This window comes from Zalophus californianus, chromosome 1 (genome assembly GCF_009762305.2).
Source record: "Zalophus californianus isolate mZalCal1 chromosome 1, mZalCal1.pri.v2, whole genome shotgun sequence".
NCBI classification, from domain to species: domain Eukaryota; kingdom Metazoa; phylum Chordata; class Mammalia; order Carnivora; family Otariidae; genus Zalophus; species Zalophus californianus.
The window spans coordinates 12,723,998-12,743,317 of NC_045595.1; the positions used below are offsets into that span (position 1 = coordinate 12,723,998).

General features: G+C 53.3%; 1 protein-coding gene across 1 annotated transcript in view; it reads left to right on the forward strand.

Annotated features, from left to right (window-relative positions):
* Positions 1-416: 416 nt before the first annotated feature.
* Positions 417-19,320, forward strand: part of SIN3B (SIN3 transcription regulator family member B) — a 35,802-nt gene continuing 16,898 nt past the window's right edge. The window contains 7 exon segments of the mRNA XM_027584324.2: positions 417-545; positions 791-897; positions 2,163-2,316; positions 8,546-8,746; positions 10,570-10,713; positions 17,711-17,836; positions 18,930-19,019. Coding sequence (XP_027440125.2) covers positions 429-545; positions 791-897; positions 2,163-2,316; positions 8,546-8,746; positions 10,570-10,713; positions 17,711-17,836; positions 18,930-19,019 — 939 coding nt within the window. The 5' untranslated portion in view covers positions 417-428.

A 19,320-nucleotide genomic window follows, 5' to 3' on the forward strand; every position in this document is an offset into this window, starting at 1 on the left:
GTCACAGCTACTCACCTTGCTGTCGTGGCACAAAAGTAACCACAGATGATAGGTACACGAGTGGGTGTGCCTGTGTTCCAGTAAAATTTTATTTTACAGACACTGAAATTTGAATTTCAGAAATTTCACGTGTCACAAAATAGTCTTCTTTTTTGGAAAATTTTCCAACTTTAAAAAATGTGAAGACCATTATGAATTCGCTAGTGGAGCCGGACAAAAGCAAACGCCAGGTCTCGGTTTTCTCATTCGCACTATATAAGGCATTGGGTTTAGCTTTTCGATTTCGGGAATAACAGCCCGGAGCAAGTCCTTCAAGGAGCCACGCCCCTCATGACATCATCAAGTACCGCCCCCTCAGGGGCGGAGCCTGCGCATGCGCGGCCGGCCCTCGGGCGGGGGCGGGGCGGACCGCGGCTCTGACTTCCAACATGGCGCATGCTGGCGGCGGCAGCAGCGGCGGCGGCGGGGGCCCCGCGGGCCGGGGGCTGAGCGGCGCCCGCTGGGGTCGCTCGGGCTCCGCGGGTCACGAGAAGCTGCCGGTGCACGTGAGTGCTGCCCTCACCCTCTTTCGGGAACCCTGTCGTCCGGCTCCCGCGGGCCGAAGCCCCTCGCCCGGGCCCCACCCGGCCCCGCCTCGGCCTCCACTCCGCTCGGCCCCGGACCCCAGTCCCCTGACCCCTTACCTCGGCTCCTCGGAGGCTCGGCCCGTCCCTCTCCCCGCCAGGGACCCTTGTCCTCCGTCCCCTCCTTCGCCGACCCCCGCCCACCGGGACCGTCCACCTCCCTGCAGGTGGAGGACGCCCTCACCTACCTGGACCAGGTGAAGATCCGCTTCGGCAGCGACCCTGCCACCTACAACGGCTTCCTGGAGATCATGAAGGAGTTCAAAAGCCAGAGGTACCCGCGGGACCCCTCCCTACCCCGGGGGGTCCGTCCTGGGCCGCGATCTGGCTGAGCGGGGTGGGAACCCCCCAGCCCGGCTGCCTCTCCGCCCCAGTCGGGTGACCTTGCGCAGGTCGTGGAACCTCTCAGAGCCTCAGTTCCTTCTAAAAAACGGGAGTGGAGAGTACCCCCCTGTGGAGCTGTTGTGGGGATTCCTGGAAGGAGAGCAGGGATGGGGTGAGGAGAGAGCAAGAGAGGGAAGTCTGCAAGTGCGAGAGTCCGGTCTTGTCTTTACTCAAAATGATTTTTAAATGAATTTTGTTCACCAAAGATTTTTTAAAATTAAATTTTTTAAGTACTACGTTAAAATGTTATTTGTCTTGATTAATGAATGTTTTGGCACCCTCTCCCCCTTCAATCTTGTCACCAAGGTGAGTGCCTCACCCGATGGTGGCACCCTAGTCCCAGGCCTGTTGGTCAGTAAATGTGCATAAAATGCTTTGTAAGGGGCCTGGCATATAGAAGGGGTTTAAAACACATTGGCTGATTTTGTAGGCACACAGGAGGGTTAGAGCTAGATGGAGGACCTGGAGATGATGCCATCCTCCAACAGGAGGCTCACTTAGGCTTAGAGTGGGCCAGGGGTCTGCCTAGACCAACCTTAGGGGCAGTCAGGACTAGAACGTGGGCACTCTGACTCTTAGATTCTCAGTGGTCACGTCTCCATCAGGCTGCTTACTCCTTCTGAGGAAATGTGGCAGGGCTGGCCTGGTTTCCTTCCAGGAGAGACAAGGTAAAGCCTTGAGGGGGGCCCCCCCCACCAGCCGTGAGGGAGACCCCTGGCATTGTGCAACTCGTACGTGCAGGGCCTTTGGTATTCATGCGTTGCCATCACTTGGCTGGGATCAACACCCGTGTCATGGTTCGTCACATTGCTTAGATGGCTGTGGCTTCCTGCCACTGCTTGGAGTCCCGGACTTTCACTGGCTCTCCTGACATTTTCAGAACCGAGTGCATGTGTGCTTGGAGTGTTTAGGGGAGCTGTGCCATGCAAATATCCTGTGGTTCTCGCTAGCAGGGCACAGGGAGCCCGAGCCTTGCTGCCATGGAAGTAGATGACACGTGACACATTGGCTGAATCACACTGATCACATTGCAGGGTGCTTCGTTGTCCTTCGAGAAGCTCATTAGGTGGCACTGTCAAGCGAGTTGAGAGTAGATTTCACTTTCCTTGTGCTCCCCAGGACACTTCTGCCCACTCTCAATCTTTTTTCTTCCAGCATTGATACGCCTGGAGTCATCCGACGCGTGTCACAGCTCTTCCACGAACACCCTGACCTCATTGTTGGATTCAACGCTTTCCTTCCCCTCGGGTACAGAATAGACATTCCCAAGAACGGCAAGTTAAACATACAGTCGCCTCTGTCCAGCCAGGTATGCCGCTCTGGTGTTCCAGGTGATCTGGCCCTAACACGGCGTGCCCTGGTACTCAGGTACCCAGGTCAGGCAGCTTGTTTTGTGCATCTTGTTGCTGGAAAGCCAGCGAAGATCCAGTCTTTTTCTAGACACTGCTCCCTTCTAGCACAAGTCAAAATAGATCAGAATTCCTACCCAGCCAGCCTCTTTATCCCACATCGATCCATTTGGAGGATTCAGATCAAGAGTGGATGTGGTTGTTTGTGTCAGGGGCATTCTCTTAACAGTTCTATGTCCTGTCAAAATAACCACCCACCAGCACCAGGCTCTTATTACCCTGAGGCTCTCCCCGTGAGCACGCAGGGCAGGCACACTTGTACTCAGGCATGGGGTCTCTCTGATCATCCCAGGTGCCAGCCACAAAATAAAGCAGTTGAGATGTGTGTGGGAATAGCCATTTTGTTGTTGCTGGGCCGCATTTCATTGCCACCAGGGTCGTTGGCTCAGCTTAGGCTTGTGGCTTTGGTTCCTTCTGTCTCGGGTGGTGGCTTGCTGCCTCTGTCTTTGTGGTCCCTTCTTGCCCGAGCCCATCAGACCCCCTGAGAAAATGAAAGTCTATGTGAGCTTTACTCTTATAAAGTAGCCATTGCCTTTCCTCCACCTTGGCCCCATTGCTGTAATACCATGCTGCGGGGGACCCTCCAGTGCATCTGGAGATGTTTAGCAGCATCCCTGACTCCGCCCACAAGGCCCTCACCCCGTGGGGACAGGCGACAGCTGAAAGCGTCCCCAGACGTTGCCAGATGACTCCTGGGAGCCACATCGCTCCCCCATCAAGAACCCCTGATCTCCGTGAACCAGCTCTTTTAAGGCTCTTCTGTCTCTGCCCCAGGGCTTTGGGTTTTAGTGGGGGAATATAAAAACCTACCCTGGAAAGCATTCTTTCGGTTCCGCCTCTGATGACAGAGATTGCAGTTTCGTATCAATGCAGGAGTCAGATTTGGAAGAACAGCCAGAGGCAGTGTGACAGTGACCTCCCTCTCTGAGAGGGACCCCCATGTAAATTCTGCCTTCTTCCTATGCAAGGCAAGCTCCGCCACCAGCATGTTGCCTCATTAAAGCCAAGGAGAGCGTCTCCGTTTTGAAAAGGAACTCAGATGCGCATGGCCGCCGAACTCCAAAGAGCTTCTTCCCTTTCACAGTTACAAATGGAGCTCAATCCAGATGTAGGGCTCATTGCTCCAGACGATCACAAGCCTTAGCGGGATTCATCTGCAGAACCATCGAGGCTGGGAAGAAGAGCAGGCTCATTTGCAGCGGTGCGCAGGGGAGCGCTTGGACGAGTCTGAACATGGGTGTGTCGTGACCATCACTCCCTAAGAAAGAGCTGTGGTCAAAGACCTCAGTTATGAAAATTGCCTTTCTCAATACCCGACTGTTGGAGTAACTTGGCTTGTAGGGCTGGATCTCGATGCGAACTGCACTGTGGTTCCATTAGGAGGTGGCCCTTCTGGTCAGTAGCCACAAGGCCCCTGCTGTTGTGCTCACTCCACGGAGAGGTGTGCTGTGGACATAGCAAGACCGGACCAGCCCTGTCTCCCCCTGACTTCACAGCTACTATTTAACCTGGCTTTATGGTCTTGCTAAAGCCCTGAAGCCACGACATCTAGGGCCCCCTTCTTCTGCTGCCCACTCTGTTTCTGTCCGCATCGATTGACCTGCCGGGTTTCCTGCCCTGCTTTTCAGAGCTCCTGGCAGGCACAGGCGGGACGGCCCGGTAGCCCGAGAACTTCTCAGGGCTCCCTACGTGCCACAGCTTGGTGATTTTTTGTTTTACTGGTTTTTCTAGCTTTCGTGTTTTGAAGGAGCACCTTCATTTTTTTTGTCGTTTCTCATCTCGTGAGTCCTGTCAACTCCAGGCAGGGAGGGAGTAGCTCTGAGGTGCTGAGGAAGAGAAAACAGGGGAGTCCCAGGCTGTGGGGAGCCCTTGGTGCAGGTTTCTCAGCCTTGGCCCAATTGCCCTTCGGACCAGATTGTTCTTTTCTGGAGCAGGCTCTCCTGTGCCCTCTACGGGGCTGAGCAGCATCCCCGGCCTCCACTCTCCACCATGTGACAACCCACAAGTATCTCCACGTGTTGCTAAGTGCCCCCTGGGTGACAGAATCGGCCTCACTGAGAACACAGGTCTAAGAGGAAGACGGGCAAACAGGCCCTGAAAGCATGCTGGGAAGAATGTCCCCTTGCTGGGGCTACAGCCTCCTGAGTCAGCAGCATGTTGGAGCTGGTCATCGGGCCTCAGTTTTAGCATCACTCCCCAGAGAGCTCTCTACTCCCATCCCTGGGTCATACTCACGCCACCCCGTTTTATATATTGTAAAACTGCAGAGCCAGGGTTTGAAATTAGAAATCCAATGTGTCTTGGTCTGCCTTGCCTGGCAGACTGAGTCCAGATCAGGCAGGACCCTTGTCTGTCTGGTTCACGACTGTGTCCCTGTCCCAGGGCCATGCCAGGCACGTGTTGGAGGAGCAAGACACCTTGTGTTGTTGGGAAGGTGATGAATCTCAGCTCCCAGGTTCCGTTCAGAGCTACCCCTGCCTCCTGGGAGCCAGGCCCTTTAGGGCCGGCTAGACGAACAGCCGGCTTGAACACAGGTGAAGGTTAAACCTTTAGCTTGTCCAATAAGTGGCACGTTTACATTCAGAGGCAGGGCTGCCGTGTTCTCTCTCTGGGGGAGGGTCATCTGGAAGTTCAGTGAGTCCCTAGTGGGTCGCCTCTCATATTTGTGTCTTAGTCACCCACGGAGCAGGTGTCGACTACCTCCTCTGTGCCAGGCGCTGGGGTTTATTCAGAGTCTGCTCTCGGGGCACTCGCGAGATACGGGTGGACAGATGAGAAATACGTGAGGGACTTCAGCACTGTGAGTGAAGCCCAGGCGGGGCATGAGGCAGAGGCCTCTCGTGGGCAGAGGCCGCGAGAGAGAGCGGGAACCCTGCCTGTGTCTTGGGGCGGGGGTTTCCTGGGCCGGGTCTAAAAGCCTGAGGTGGCAAAATGAGTGGTTGTGCTTGAGAAACAGCCAGGGAGCCTGAGAGGTGGGGAGGTAAGTGGGTGGGGGGAGAGAGTCAGGAGCATGGCAAACCCGTCCGGAGAGTTCCAGGAAGGTGGCTCTGGCTGTGGTGCCAGAAGTGGACTCGGGGGGGGGGGGAGGCCCCGGTGATCCAGGCAGAATGGGCTGTGATGTGGACCGGGGGCGGGGAGTCAGAGTGGGAAGTCCAAGGAGATTCCAGGATGCCTCAGCCTCTGGGTGAAGGTGGCAGCACCTGCTAGGTTGAGGGGGGCCTGGGAGCAGTGGGGGCGGCAGGGGTGCTGCTCTGCGTGTGGAATGTGCTGTTTGATGAGGTGTCTCATAGATACCCAGGTGGGGCTATGCAGGGCTGCTCATCGGTGTCTAGGAGTATACCTGATTGTGCCTGGATTAGGCCACCCAGAGCAGTCACAGAAAAGAAAAAACTGGATTGTTCTGGAAGGTTTAGAGCAGGGGTTGGCCCAGGATCCAAAGCCAGCTTGTATTTGTATGGAGAGTGGTTTTTACATTTTCCAGAGATTACATTAAAAAATGTTTTTAAATTGTGTCAGTATTCACATTAACATAAATTCACTTTTTGTAACTAAAGTATACAATTCGGCAGGTTGACGCATATTTACAGTATCTTACGATACCTCCCCCCATGCCAGAACATTTTATCACCCCCAGAAAGAAACCATATCGCACAGTTCTCCTCTCCCACCGGCCCCTGGCAACCACTAATCCACTTTGTCTCTGCAGATTTGCCTGTTCTGGACGTTTCGTTTCAGTGGAATCATATGTAACTTCTTATGTCTGGCTTCCTCCGCCCAGCACTACAGTGTCAAGGTTCATCCTCACCGTAGCCTGTGTCAGAGCTACATTCCTTTCTGTAGTTCAGGAATATTCCATCGTAGGGATGTGCCACGTGTGTTAATCCGTTACCGCTTGGTAGACATTTGGGTCATTTGCACGTCTGTTTGTGATTCTTGGGTCGATACCTAGAAGTGGAATTGCTGGGTCACGTGGTAACTATGTTTAACTTAGGAACTGCCAGGCTGTTGGCTTCAGCAGCTGCACCGTTACTGTCTAGCCCTCTTTGCCAAGCCCTGGTCTTGAGGAGGGTTCTCCATCTTCTCCCCGCGCCTCCGTCCAGGGCATGGGAAGGGGTACACGGAGCTTGAAAATGCCCCCGAGGAGCGGTGGGGAGCTCCGACGAGCTCACAGCCTCCTCTGAAGCAAATCTCCGCTCCCAGGCTGCTCCCTCCCCCGCCTCTCCCTGGCTCCTTCTAGGTCCTTCCACTGCCAGGCCAGCACACCTGGAAGGAATGTGGTAATCAGCAAGAGAGCCCCCAGAGGGCCTTAGGATGCATCCCACTGCCAGGGAGAGGTGGTATTTAGAATTGTGGCTGCTGTGGGTCTTCTCTGTGTCTGCTTGTCTCAGCTCGGACTTTTCTAGAGTTGCCCCTCACCCCCAGTCTGGGCTGAATTGTGTCCCCACCCCAGTTCATATGTTGAAGTTCTAACCCTTAGTACTCAGAATGTGACTGTTTTTGGAGACCTTTACAGAGGTAATTATGGTAAACTGAGGCCCTTGGGGTGTCCCCTGATCCAGTCTGACTGGTGTCCTTATAAGAAGAGGACATTTGGACATGCGGAGCGACCCCCACACAGGGACGATCATGTGAGGACACAGCAAGAAGATGGGCCACCCACGAGCCAAGACGCCTCCGGAGATACCACCTCTGCTGAACCTTGGTCTTGGGCTTCAGCCTCCAGGACTGTGAGGAAACACATTTCTGTTGTGTAAGCTGCTCAGTGTGCGGAGTTACGGCCGCCCAAGCGGAGTAGCACACCCCCACCCCGATGAGAGCGAGCGTGCCCAGCAGGTGCGTCCTTCCCCGTGACGGCTCTGCAGCTTTGTGCCCAGCATCCCCCATCCCGCTGGAGTCTTCAGGTCCGCGGTTGGTGCCCTGTGCCAAGGGGGGTGGAAACACCAGGTGTTTGTTCCTTCATCTGGTCGTCTGAGGATTCCCAACAGTGGGCGGAGCCCATTCTGTTCCAGGCACTGTTCAGGCGCTTGGGCTGTGGTGGTGAGCAGTGTGGACTGCCTGCCCTCAGGGCGTTTGCCATCTGGTCAGGGGTGGACAGACGATAAAATAAGTAAAATATGTGTGTGTCGGAAGGTGACACGTGCCACGGAGGAAAACAGAGCAAGAAAGGGGCTCAGAGTGCTGGGAGACAGAGGCCATTTTGGTTTGGCGCTGGGTGGTTCTGGAAGACTTGCTGAGAAGGTGTCTTCTGACAGACGCCTGGAGCTGCGCTGGAGGGGTCGAGACCTGCTCGAGAGCCGGCCCCAGTGTGCGTCGGACCTGCGGGATGCCCGGGGGGTCGCCCCTGACATCCCAGTCGTGGTTTGTGGGGAATCGTCAGAACCACGCATAAAATTTCGGTTTAGAAACATAAACATCTCCTCCTTTGGGGGGGTGGGTCAGTCCCACCCCAAATCAGGATTCTGGGTGCCCAGGAGAGGGACGTGTGTGTCTGTTTTCTATTTTTATTTGTATGGACAGAAAAGCCTACAGATGGAGGGCAGACATGATGACCGGTCAGGGCCTGTCTCTTCTCTCAAGTGACATAACCCCGGCTTAGCACCAAGAGTCCTGCGGTCCCGGACAACCTGGGCGGTGGGCCCCCCTTACCTCCAGGGTCCCCACGTTCCCAGCACCGCTGACAGCAGGTGCTTTCATGTCTCAAAACAGTCTTGCTGAAATGGGCTGGCAGGAGGTGTGGAAGGCTTCTTTTGTAAACACAGCCCCAAACTCCACTCCAGAGGGGATTAAACAATCCACTTTTCATATATTTCTCCCGTATCCTCATGTTTCAAGGTGTTGGGTATCCATCAAACTCCATGCTCTTTGATCAGGTGGAGGTGGGTTCATGAGACACACCCAGGACGGTGCAGACGCACAGCGTGGTGAGGGAGGAGTTACCTGCCTGTGCGTGCCCACCCACCACTTCCTTGCCTCCAGGCCCCCACAAGGAACGTTCTCCTGCATCTCATGAAAAACCTTGGCTCCGTGCTGGGTATTGCTTGGTCTGACAGACCGTGGCTCTGTCTGGAGCTTCTCACATCTGTTCGCGGGGTCAGGCCTGCCAGTAACTCACTGTCGTGCTGTTGTCAGGAGAATTCGCACAACCACAGCGACTGTGCGGAGAACTTCAAGCCACAGATGCTGTATAAGGAGGACAAGCCGCAGGTGCCGTTGGAGTCAGATTCCGTGGAGTTCAACAACGCCATCAGCTACGTGAACAAGATTAAGACCCGTTTTCTGGACCACCCAGAGATCTACAGGTCATTCCTGGAGATCCTGCACACTTACCAGGTAAGAGGCCCCACGTCACACTGGGCGGGCGCTGGTGGTGCCATCCCATTCTTCAGGGTGCGTCTTGAGGCAGTCATGTTTTCTGGTCTGAATTCAGGAAATCCTGTACAATTCCGATGTGCTTTTTTTTCTTTTTACCTAAAACCTACCATTTTAACCCTTTTTAAGTGTCCAGTTCCACAGCATTAAGTACATTCATGTTGTGCAGCCTTCCCCGCCATCCATCCCCAGAACTTGTTCATCATGCAAAACCCAGATTCTGTCCCCGTGAAACAGTAACTCCCCCAGCCCCTGGCGCCCGCCATCCCACTTCCTGTCTCTGTCAGTTTGACAACTCGAGGGACCGCCTGTGAGCGGGATTATACAGTACTTGTCCTTTTGTGTCTGGCTTCTTTTCGCTCACTGTGATGTCCTCAGGGTTCATCCATGTTGTAGCCTGGGTCAGAACTTCCCTCCTTCTTAAGGCTGGAGAACATGGCATGGATGCACCACTTGGGTTTATCCGTTCATCCATCGATGGGCACCAGGGTTGCTCCCATGTTTCTGGCCCTTGTGAATAATGCTGCCGTGAACACGGGCATCCAGATAACCTGTTGGAGTTGTTAGGATTTTAATTTGCTCCTTGAGGCACCTCTACATCCCAAGGAGTACTAGGAAACACACAGTATGGGGATTTAAAAAGAACCTAAGAAGATGGTCTTCTTTTTTAAGACTGCTTCGCTAGTGTTTTGCCAACACAGCTACGCTCTGTTGATGCAGATTACAAGTGGATTACAAGTGGGCCCTGTGCCAGGCGGCGGGGCAGCAAAGATGAATGGCTGCTGCTTAGTTCAGTCTGGAGGTGGACAAGACTTGGAGAGGGAAGGGGTGGGGAGAAAGGGAAGCATGTAGAAGTGTGTCTGGATTCACAGTTGCCAACCCTGACCGGGGGCTGGGGGAGGGGGGTGTCAGGAAGGGCAGATTTAGCTTGAATCCTGAGAAATCAGTCAGAACCACCAGGCAAATGAGTATAGACAAAGGGTGGACTTTCTCAGTGCTGGGAACAGCCCATGCAAAGTCCCGGGGGTCAGGGCAGTCAGCCAGCCTCAGGGGACCTGAGGAAGGGGAGGGGTCGTCTCGTGCCCTTCACACTGCGGAGTGGGAATCTGGAGCCATGCGCTTCGAGAGAGCCCCAGCTCTGCCTCCTGCTCTGTCACACTCCCGGGTGTAAAGTTGACAGGGAGTTACTTCTAATGGCCGTCCTGAGTTCCTGCCCTCCTGACCCGGGTCCCCTTCGGTCCTCATCGTGTTGCTTTAAGCTCTGGATTAGGCCATCTTCCTTCAACTCTCGGGGTCTTTCTGACTCTGGGTGGAATGGTCCCTTGCCCTGGTAGTCCCTTTCCTTCCTTTTACCCTGTTTCCTGTTTCCAAGGCCCAGCGCCAGCCCCACACTCCCTGCCCCGGTCCATGGGTTCGTCCCTGACCTTGTACTTCCTCAGCCTCTGGTTGAGGACACGTAAGGACTGAGGCCAGATCATTCCATGATTGTGCTCCTGCCCACATCCCCTCCACACTGCCACGTAAGCCCCATCCCTGGCCAGGGCTCAGGCTATGTTGTGGGGTGGGGCGAGGACAGCGAGGCATGCAGGGTACCCCGAGTTGTTAACAGGGTGGTGGACTGGGTTCCTTTCCCCCGGTGGTGGTAGGCATGGGCTCTGCCAGCCGGTTCTCTGTTTCGTGAGTCGTCCCTCTGTCTCCTCCACAGTGGGATGCCTGAATGTCACAGCCTGGGGTGCCTCGTTCCTTGGCTAACGACTCATTTTCCCTTTCCCGAAAATCGGCAGAAGGAGCAGCTGAGCACAAAGGGCCGGCCATTCCGCGGCATGTCTGAGGAGGAGGTGTTTACCGAGGTGGCCAACCTCTTCCGGGGCCAGGAGGACCTGCTGTCCGAGTTTGGACAGTTCCTGCCTGAAGCCAAGCGGTCCCTGGTGAGTACGGGGTGCCCACCCTGGCCCGAGGGCCACCTTCCTCTCAGCTGGGACCCTGTTTCTCAGTGCAGCCCCGAAGACCAGGCTGGGCTGATCTGTCCTCCGGGGACACGCCGGGTTCTCCCAGAAGCCACACAGCATGCAGACAGCCCTAGGCCCCCGTGCAGGCTCACCTCCACATCCTGCTGGAGCAGATCCTGAGCAGGGCCTCTCTCGTAGAACAGTGCCCCGGGGGGTGAGGGCCGGTTGGGAGGTGGAGAGCATCCTGCTGTGGAGACCTGCTTGTAACCAGTGCCCTGTAGGAAGGTGCCAGTGGGGGCAGTCTGAGGCTTGGCAGTGACTGTGGGCTGGGGGGTGGAGGGCGGAGAAGGGTGAGGAGGGGCCTGGGATGGGGAGGTTGGGGGTGCAGCCTGCACCATCAGCCTTGTTCCCCCCGTCACTGCCTGAGGCCTGCTGGGTTGCGCTTTCCATATGTTCTTTTCATTGTATTTTCTGTGAACGTAAGACTTCCTTAAAAATTGAAGTAAGATTCACATAACATTAAATACACCATTAAAGTATACAGTTCAGTGGTATTTGGTACATTCACCGTGTTCTGCAACCAGCTCTTCTGTCTAGTTCCAGAACATTCTCATCACCACAGAGGAGACCCCGTCCCCATGGGCAGTCACTCCCCATTCCCCCTCCCCCAGCCCCTGGCAGCCACGAATCTGCGTCTGTCTCTGTAGGTTGATCTGTTCTACACATTTCACATACATGGGATCCTACACCATGTGGCCTTTAGTGTCTGGCTTTCGCTCAGCATGATGTTTTTGAGGTTCATTCACATCATAGTGTGCGTCAGTATTTCATTCTTTTTTGTGGCTGAGTCATACCCTGTTGTGTGGATGAACCACATTTTGCTTATCCAGCCATCCGTTAGTGGACATTTGGGTTGTTTCTTTTTGGTGATTATGAATGATGCTGCTGTGAACATGTGTGCAGAAGGATTTGTTTGAGTCCCTGTTTTCAATTCTTTGGGGTCTATACCTGGGAGTGGAATTGCTGAGTCATATGGTGACTGTGTGTTTCCCTTTTTGAGGGACTACCAGACTGTTTTTCACAGCAGCTGTACCATCTTCTCTTCTCACTAGCAGGGTACTTCACACTGTCACCAACACTTGGTGTTCCATTTTCTTTTTAAATTATGATCTAGTCATTGTGAAGTTGTATCTCATTGTGGTTTTGCTTTCCATTTCCCTGATGACTAATGATATTGAGCATCTTGTGTGCCTATTGGCCATTTGGTTTTTTTCTTTTCTTTTTTTTTTTTTTTTAAAGATTTTATTTATTTATTTGATAGAGACACAGCGAGAGAAGGAACACAAGCAGGGGGAGTGGGAGAGGGAGAAGCAGGCTTCCCGCTGAGCAGGGAGCCCGGCAAGGGGCTCAATCCCAGGATCAAGGCAGACGAAGGCAGACGCTTAACCAACTGAGCCACCCAGGCACCCCTGGTACCTTTTTTTTTTTTTAAAGATTTTATTTATTTGACAGAGACAAGAGACAGCGAGAGCAGGAACACAAGCAGGGGGAGTGGGAGAGAGAGAAGCAGGCTTCCCACCGAGCAGGGAGCCTGATGTGGGACTCAATCCCAGGACCCTGGGATCATGACCTGAGCCAAAGGCAGACACTGAGCCGACTGAGCCACCCAGGCGCCCCACCTGTTGGCCATTTGTATATCTTCTTTGGAGAAATGTCTAAGTCCTTTGCCCATTTTTTAGTTTGTCTCTTTATTATTGAGCTGTTAAGGGTTTTTTATATATATATATTCTGGATACTAGGCCCTTATTAAAAATTTTTCTCCTTTTTGTAGGTTGTCTTTTCGCTTTGTCAGTGTCCTTTAGTGCACACAGGTTTTTAGTTCTGATCAAATCCAATTATCTGTTTTTTCTTTTGTTGCTCATGCTTTTAGTGTCTCAGAATCTATGCCAGATCCGAGGACAGGAAGGTTTCTCTTTGTATTTTCCTCTAAAAGTTTCTATAATTTTAGCTTTCATAGTTAGATCATTGATGCATTTTGAGTTAATTTTTTTTATATATGGTGTGAGGTAGGGATCCAACTTCATTCTTTTGTTAGTGGAGATCCAGTTTTCCCAGCACCGTTTATTGAAGCGACTTTTCTGTTCCCATTGAATGGTCCTGGCACCCTTGTTGAAAACCAGTTGGCCATAGTTGTATGGATTTATTTCTGGACTGTTCAGTTCCAGTGCATTGATCCCCCACGTCTCTTCTTAGGCCAGGAACCACACTGTCTTGATTACTATAACCTTGTCATAAGTTTGAAATGAAGAAGTGATTTGAATTGTGTTCTTTTTGAAGATCATTTTGGCTAGTCAGAGCCATTTGGAATTCCATATAAATTTGAAAATCAGCTCTTCCATTTCTGCAAAAGGGAAAAAAGCCATTGGGATTTTGATAGGGATTGCATTGAATCTTTAGATTGCTTTGGGGAATATTGCCATTTTGATAATGTTAAGTCTTCTGGTCCGTGAACATGAGGCATCTTTGCATTTATTTAAATCTTCCTTAATTTCTTTCAGCAACATTTTGTGGGTTTTGATGTACATGTCTTGCACCTCCTATTTAAATATATCCCCAAATATCTTATTCTTTTTTTTCTTAATTTCATTTTTGGATTGTGGGTCATGAGTGTATACAAATAGCACTGATTTTTGTGTTGATTGTGTTTCCTGCGACTTTGCTGAATCTGTTTATCAGCTTTAATAGTCTTCATATATTCTCCGCTAATAGAGATGATTTTCCTTCTTTTCCAATCTGAATGCCTTTTAGTTCTTTTTTTTGGCCCAATTGCTGTGGTAGAGCCTCTAGTACTGAGTTGAGTAGAAGTGGTGAGAGGAGGCATCCTTGTCTTGTTCCTGATCTTACAGGAAAAGCTTTCTATCTTGCACCTGAGTGTGCTGGGAGCTGGGGGCTTTCCATAAGTAAATACCCCTTAATCAGATTGAAGAAACACCCTTCTATTCCTAGTTTGTTGACTGTTCCTTTTCCTCTTTTTGTTCTTCTCTGCTTCGGATGGTGACTTGGGGCCTGCGCACACGAGAGGCCCCCTCCCCCACCCCCCACTGAAGTGCATCACTACCACCTCTCCTGGGTCCTGCTTCTAAAGGAAGATGCAGTGGGGGGCAGGGCTGGGGGGCAGCACTCTTGAAGTGGGAGGGGCTTGGTGGGGTGTCTGGGTTTGGGTACCACCAAGAGTCACATGGCCTTCCAGCGCCCATGAGGGCCACCTCAAAGTCGGGATGCCACCAGGAAGCACTTCCTGAGTCAAAGTCAGAGAAGCTCTGTGCCTCCCTGTGGGGTTGACATCAGGTCCTAGAGCTGTCGCCTGTCCTTCACCCTGCCTTGAACTTTGGGTATCCTCAGGAGCTAGAGGGCTAGGCAGAGCCCTGGGAACACACAGTCCAGGTCGAGACGCTCACTCCATGTCTGCAGGCGCCCAGGAGGGCTTGAGCCAACAACCTTACTCACCTCCCGGGCCTGGTCGCCTTCTCTCTCACACGGGGATGAAGGCCTTCCTGCTCAGACTTGGCGAGCCAGCATCCTCTTAAGTGCTCTGCGCTCAACCCAGCACAGGTGCAGTGCTCTGGAAAGAAGAGCTGGGATTGTTCAGGAAAAGCAGGCAGAGGATCCAGATGGATTGTCCCCGCCCCCTCCCTGTGCCAACGTCTTCTGTCCCCCCCGGCCCTCCCTGAGTGTCCACCCGGGCGACAGGGCCTCCCCCTGCCTCCCCGGGACCAACCAGCCTGCTGCCGGGCCTGCGGGAGGCGCCTGGGGAGGGCTGAACAAAGTGCTCCTGTGGAGTTCCTGACCCCGTCGCTGGGGGGACAGCGAGCCCACCTGCACCAAAGGCGGCTGCACTCCCGGCTGAGCCCACCTCCTCGTGTCCGCACCCGCACGTCCACTCTCAGCGCCTCCCCCGCCAAGCACAGCGTCCCTCCTTGCGCTTGGCCCGCTTCTCCCAGATGATGTCCCGTGCCGTCCTAGCATCACTCCCGTTTCTTTCTCTGCTTGCCAGAGAGCCGCCTCCCTGGCTCCAGGGGCCCCGTAGACGAGGAGCAGAGGGGTCTCACCGCGTCCTGCCCGCTGCGCAGCCTTGTGGCAGCTGCGGACACTCGGGCCTCCACGTCCCCCGGGAGCCGGAGCTGTGCGCTGCCGCCTGCCGGCCGGCCCTGACTCACCCCCTCACAGGGAACGCTTGGTGGGTTGGCTGACTGTCGTCCTCTTGGATCCGCCTCTTACATCTTGGCTCTAGCCCCTGTGACGGCAGCTCTTCTCCTGAACCCTGCCCTTGCTGGGGGCAGCATGGGAGACAGGGGTAGCCCCCTCCCCCGCCGGGAAGAAAGGCCTGGCTGAGTCCCAGGCCATCTTTCCCCGCTCTGGCAGAGATCAGAGGGCCAGGGACGTGCCCTTTGCCCACACCCCAAGGAGGCTGGAGAGAGCAGCTCTGCCTGGACAGGAGGTGGCCGGTGGGGGGGGGGGGAGGGGGGAGGAGCTGGAGCAAGGGTGCACGTGGAGGGACCCCTGGCAGGTCATACCCGCAAGCCTCAGTTCCTCCTCTAGGAAGCGGCCATGAGGATGTCTCCCCCTAAGCCCGCTGGGAGTTTCCTCAGCAAAGTCCTTGGCCTGGGTGAGGCAGGGACTGCGAGCGGAGCCCCTTCTACAGCTGTGGGGGGCAGTGCACGGCGCAGGCCGGGGAGTTCTGCAGGCCTGCCTCCAGAGCAGCCTTTTTGGTGTCCAGGACTCAGTGCTGGGCGGGCTGCAGGGGGCAGTGGAGCCTCGTCCTCTGATTGCTGTGGTCGCGGCTCCCCCTGCTGGGCACCACTCAGCACTTACGGAGCTGGACCCCGACAAAGCCGGCCCAGAAAAATACGGATCTCCCTCAGAAAGGCACCTGCCCGCACAGTTTTTTGAAATAGCATTTGTTACCGATTCAGCAGAGTTCATTGATTAGAGCATCTTGTACATTTCAAACGATTGAATCAATTCTTTAAAAATTATTAAAAACACCCACAAAGAATCTGTTGTATAATTTGATCTTTATCCTCACCGTCCTTTGTTAAATTTTGAATTTTTATTAAAACAGCAGGAAAAAGAAACTAAAGATGAAATCTGATATTGTTCTTATTAAATGTGACCACTTGGCCTAAGTCAGAGTCAACAAACTTTTTTTTTTTTTTTTTTTTTTTTTTTTTTTTGGTAAAGGGCCTGATAATGTCTTAGGCTTTGCAGGCCAGTGGGTCTCTGTCACAAAGACCTGGCTGCAGGGTTATGGTGGGGAAAACAGCTTTGGATGGTATGGCAACCAGTGGGCATGGCTATGTGCCAATAAAACTTTATTTACAAAAACAGACTGAGCATGGTGAATATGCCCAAAGGGTCTTTGAGGGTCCATCTAGCTGACACGGTTACAAATGGGGACATGTAACTATAAAAGGTAAGAACTGTCTGAAGTGTTAAGGATAACTGGGTAAGACTGGGCTTGCCTTCCAGCTGGGGGAGGCGTGGCTGGGCGAGCAGTGAGTCTCCCTGGGAGGGCCCTTGTCCCACTCAGCGCTCACGGTGTCACCTGGCCCCCTCCTTCAGGAGTTGGTGCTTGCACCTGTTCTGGCATCTATAACAAGAAATAGCAGTCGAAGGTGTTTCCACTTCAGGTTCTTAGAGTAGCTTTGAATCTTCAGAAGATTTCTCCAGAGAAGCGTAATCCCCTGAGGGTCAGGTTTTGCCTGTGGTTAAATGATAGGTCTTTAATATTGTTACAATTATTGTCATAAAAACCATGTGTGTTAATGAGAAAATCAAGCACTAGTTAGAACATCAGACTTGAAAAGTAAACTTCTCCTTCCTTGTCGCAGTTTCCTGGTTGCTCTCTTCAGAGTTAGGTACTCACAAGTATCTTATACTATGTATCTTTCCAGAAATTTCCTACACAGGGGCAAACAAATGTTTATCCTAAAGAAAAACTGAATGGTATCCTGTTTATTCTGCCCCTAGGGTTTTTTTCTTGTTCCTGTAAGAATGTATCAGGTCTGCCTGTCTCCACACACAGAGCTAGCACACTGGTATCTGGTAGTTCCTGGCTGGTTTGTTTGGATACACCACAACTTACTCACCCAGCCCACACGTTGGGCCAGCAGTACTCCCTTCAGGTGGTGTCTCCACGTCCCAGGTCTGGTGGTGGGGTGACTGCCAGGTACCTCCCTGTCCCAGCACACATCTTGCAGAGAACCTGAGGTCTGTCTGCCTTCCCCATGTCTGCTCAGCTTTCTGGCACATTCACATAAATGCAGTCCTGCACTGTTTTTCCAGAACTGTTCCTCATAAATATTGGCAACACCCTATAGATACCCCACTGGTGATGAGCGTTCCTATCTATTAAGCATAGAGCCTGGGAGGACCAGTGACGAGCCCGCCATTGAGTGATCACACTCCTCAAGACCGGTTTTTCCATTCATAGAAAAGAATACAGACTTGGCTGGAAGACCGCCCCCCCCCCCCGTAAGCTGGTGGCCATCGGCTGTTTCTTGCTGCCAGGGCTTCGTGCATGCCAGTCCCCTGCCTGAAATGCTTTCTCTTTCTGTGGGGTGTGCAAACTTGCAGGCAGACCCCTGTTGTCAGTGGTCTGTTGGGTAAGCCCTGCACACCAAAGCCCAACTCTCGTGTCTCCCCACTGTGCCCTCCTTCACCTATCAGGACCGTCATCCATCACAGCCATGTTCAACTGTGATAATCTGGGTACCCGGGTCTCTCCTCTAATAAAACAACGAACATCTGAAGAGCTAGAGTTGCAGATGGGGCTCCTGGCCTGTGGCAGGCAGCATTCACTGGGGCCATGGGCTGAGCCCAAAGCGGTTCCACACACCCAGACACCAAGAGCCAGTACCGAGGAGCCCAGCTATATCTCTCCAGCACTAATCACCTCTTGTGTTTGTGTTTGTAGTTCACAGGAAATGGGCCGTGTGAAATGAACAGTGTCCAGAAGAGTGAACATGAGAAGAATCTGGAACACAGCAAAAAGCGCTCTCGGCCCCTCGCTTCTCTCCGTCCGGTGTCTGCACCAGCCAAGGTAACCATCAGCTGTGCACATAGATGTCCACCTATATGGACCCCCAGCAACCAGGCCCTCTCTGTAGACGACCTAGGAAGCAATGTGCCCAGGGCATGGGCTGAGTCTGGACCCTGGTCTCACTGGAATTCACCAGCTGTGGGACCTTAGGAGTTCGGCTCACCTCTAAGGTGGCTGTTCACTCATTACCCGTGGCTCACAGGATTGTTATGAGGAGCATTACTTCTTCCTGTAGAAACGGGATGTACTGCTAGGTCCGCTCCTTTTCGCCATGCTCTTTCATGGGCAGGCCACCATGTGCAGTTGTGCAGGTCGGTCACTGCGCAAGAAGCCCCGTTGAGGGGTGAGAGGGGCGGAGATTCAGCTCCTGTTGCACTCATCACCCATGATGATGACTCTTATTCCATCATTTTTTGTTCATTTACTAGTTGGTTCTTTACTGTAAGGAAGAGCTTTTCCTTCGTCCCCATTTATTGGGTACCTACATGAGCAGGGACTCTGGGTTGTGATCTGTGAGTTTTATTGTTCATCTTGGCATCTAAACTGTCTCAGATTTGGCCGATGTGGCCCCTTTGAGCTGGCTTCTGTGTCCTCCGGACATGTCCCCCGCATTGGGAGATGGTTTTGTAGGGTCTTCAGTGCCTCAAGCATGCAGCCAATTCATGGGCTAAGCCCAGCTTAGAGACAAAATTCTTAACAGAGATTTAAAACCCAGGCTTCTCTAGGATCATCTTGTCTTCTTTCTATCCCCTTGCCACCGCCATTACAGCCCACGGGACAAAACAGGCAGGGGGAGAGGTTTCTGATACTACATCCCAGGATACATCTCCCTTGCTATTCCAATTTTGTGATGCTACCACCTGTTACCAGAAGCCCTAAACTGCTGAAATTTAGAACCCAGATCATGGGTGGAGCAGCCTTCACTAGGCCACAGAGGCTGAGATGGGTGGTCCTGAGATTTTCTCCACAGGGGTCCTGGGCAGACCCCATCCAGCCCCTCGTGGCAGTTGCTGTCAGGGAGCTCAGCGCCGGCAACGCCCTAACTCTGACAAAGATGCCCAGAGCCTTCATAGCACGGGATTTCTCTCCACAGAAGAAAATGAAACTCCGAGGTACCAAAGACCTGTCCATCGCTGCCGTGGGGAAGTACGGCACCCTGCAGGAGTTTTCCTTCTTTGACAAGGTGAGCCATCGAGGCTGGCCTCACCCAGCTCAGGTGTGTAGGACGGGAGAGCCCCTGCGAAGGGAGCCGGTAGGCTGGGCAGCGGCCAGGGGGTAGGCCGGGGAGAAGGGGCCGGCACCCAGCTTTGCATCGTGGGTGGCAGTGCAGGCAGAAAGTAGCAGAGCTCGGGACCTGCGCAGGTTTGGAGACACATGTCGGCCTCCCCGAAGCTGTGTGGCTTTTCTAAAGCCAGGGTGGTCACGGGGCTCCTGCCCAGGCTCAGTGACAGGAGCCAGCAAGCTGGCTCCGCGCACATACCCTC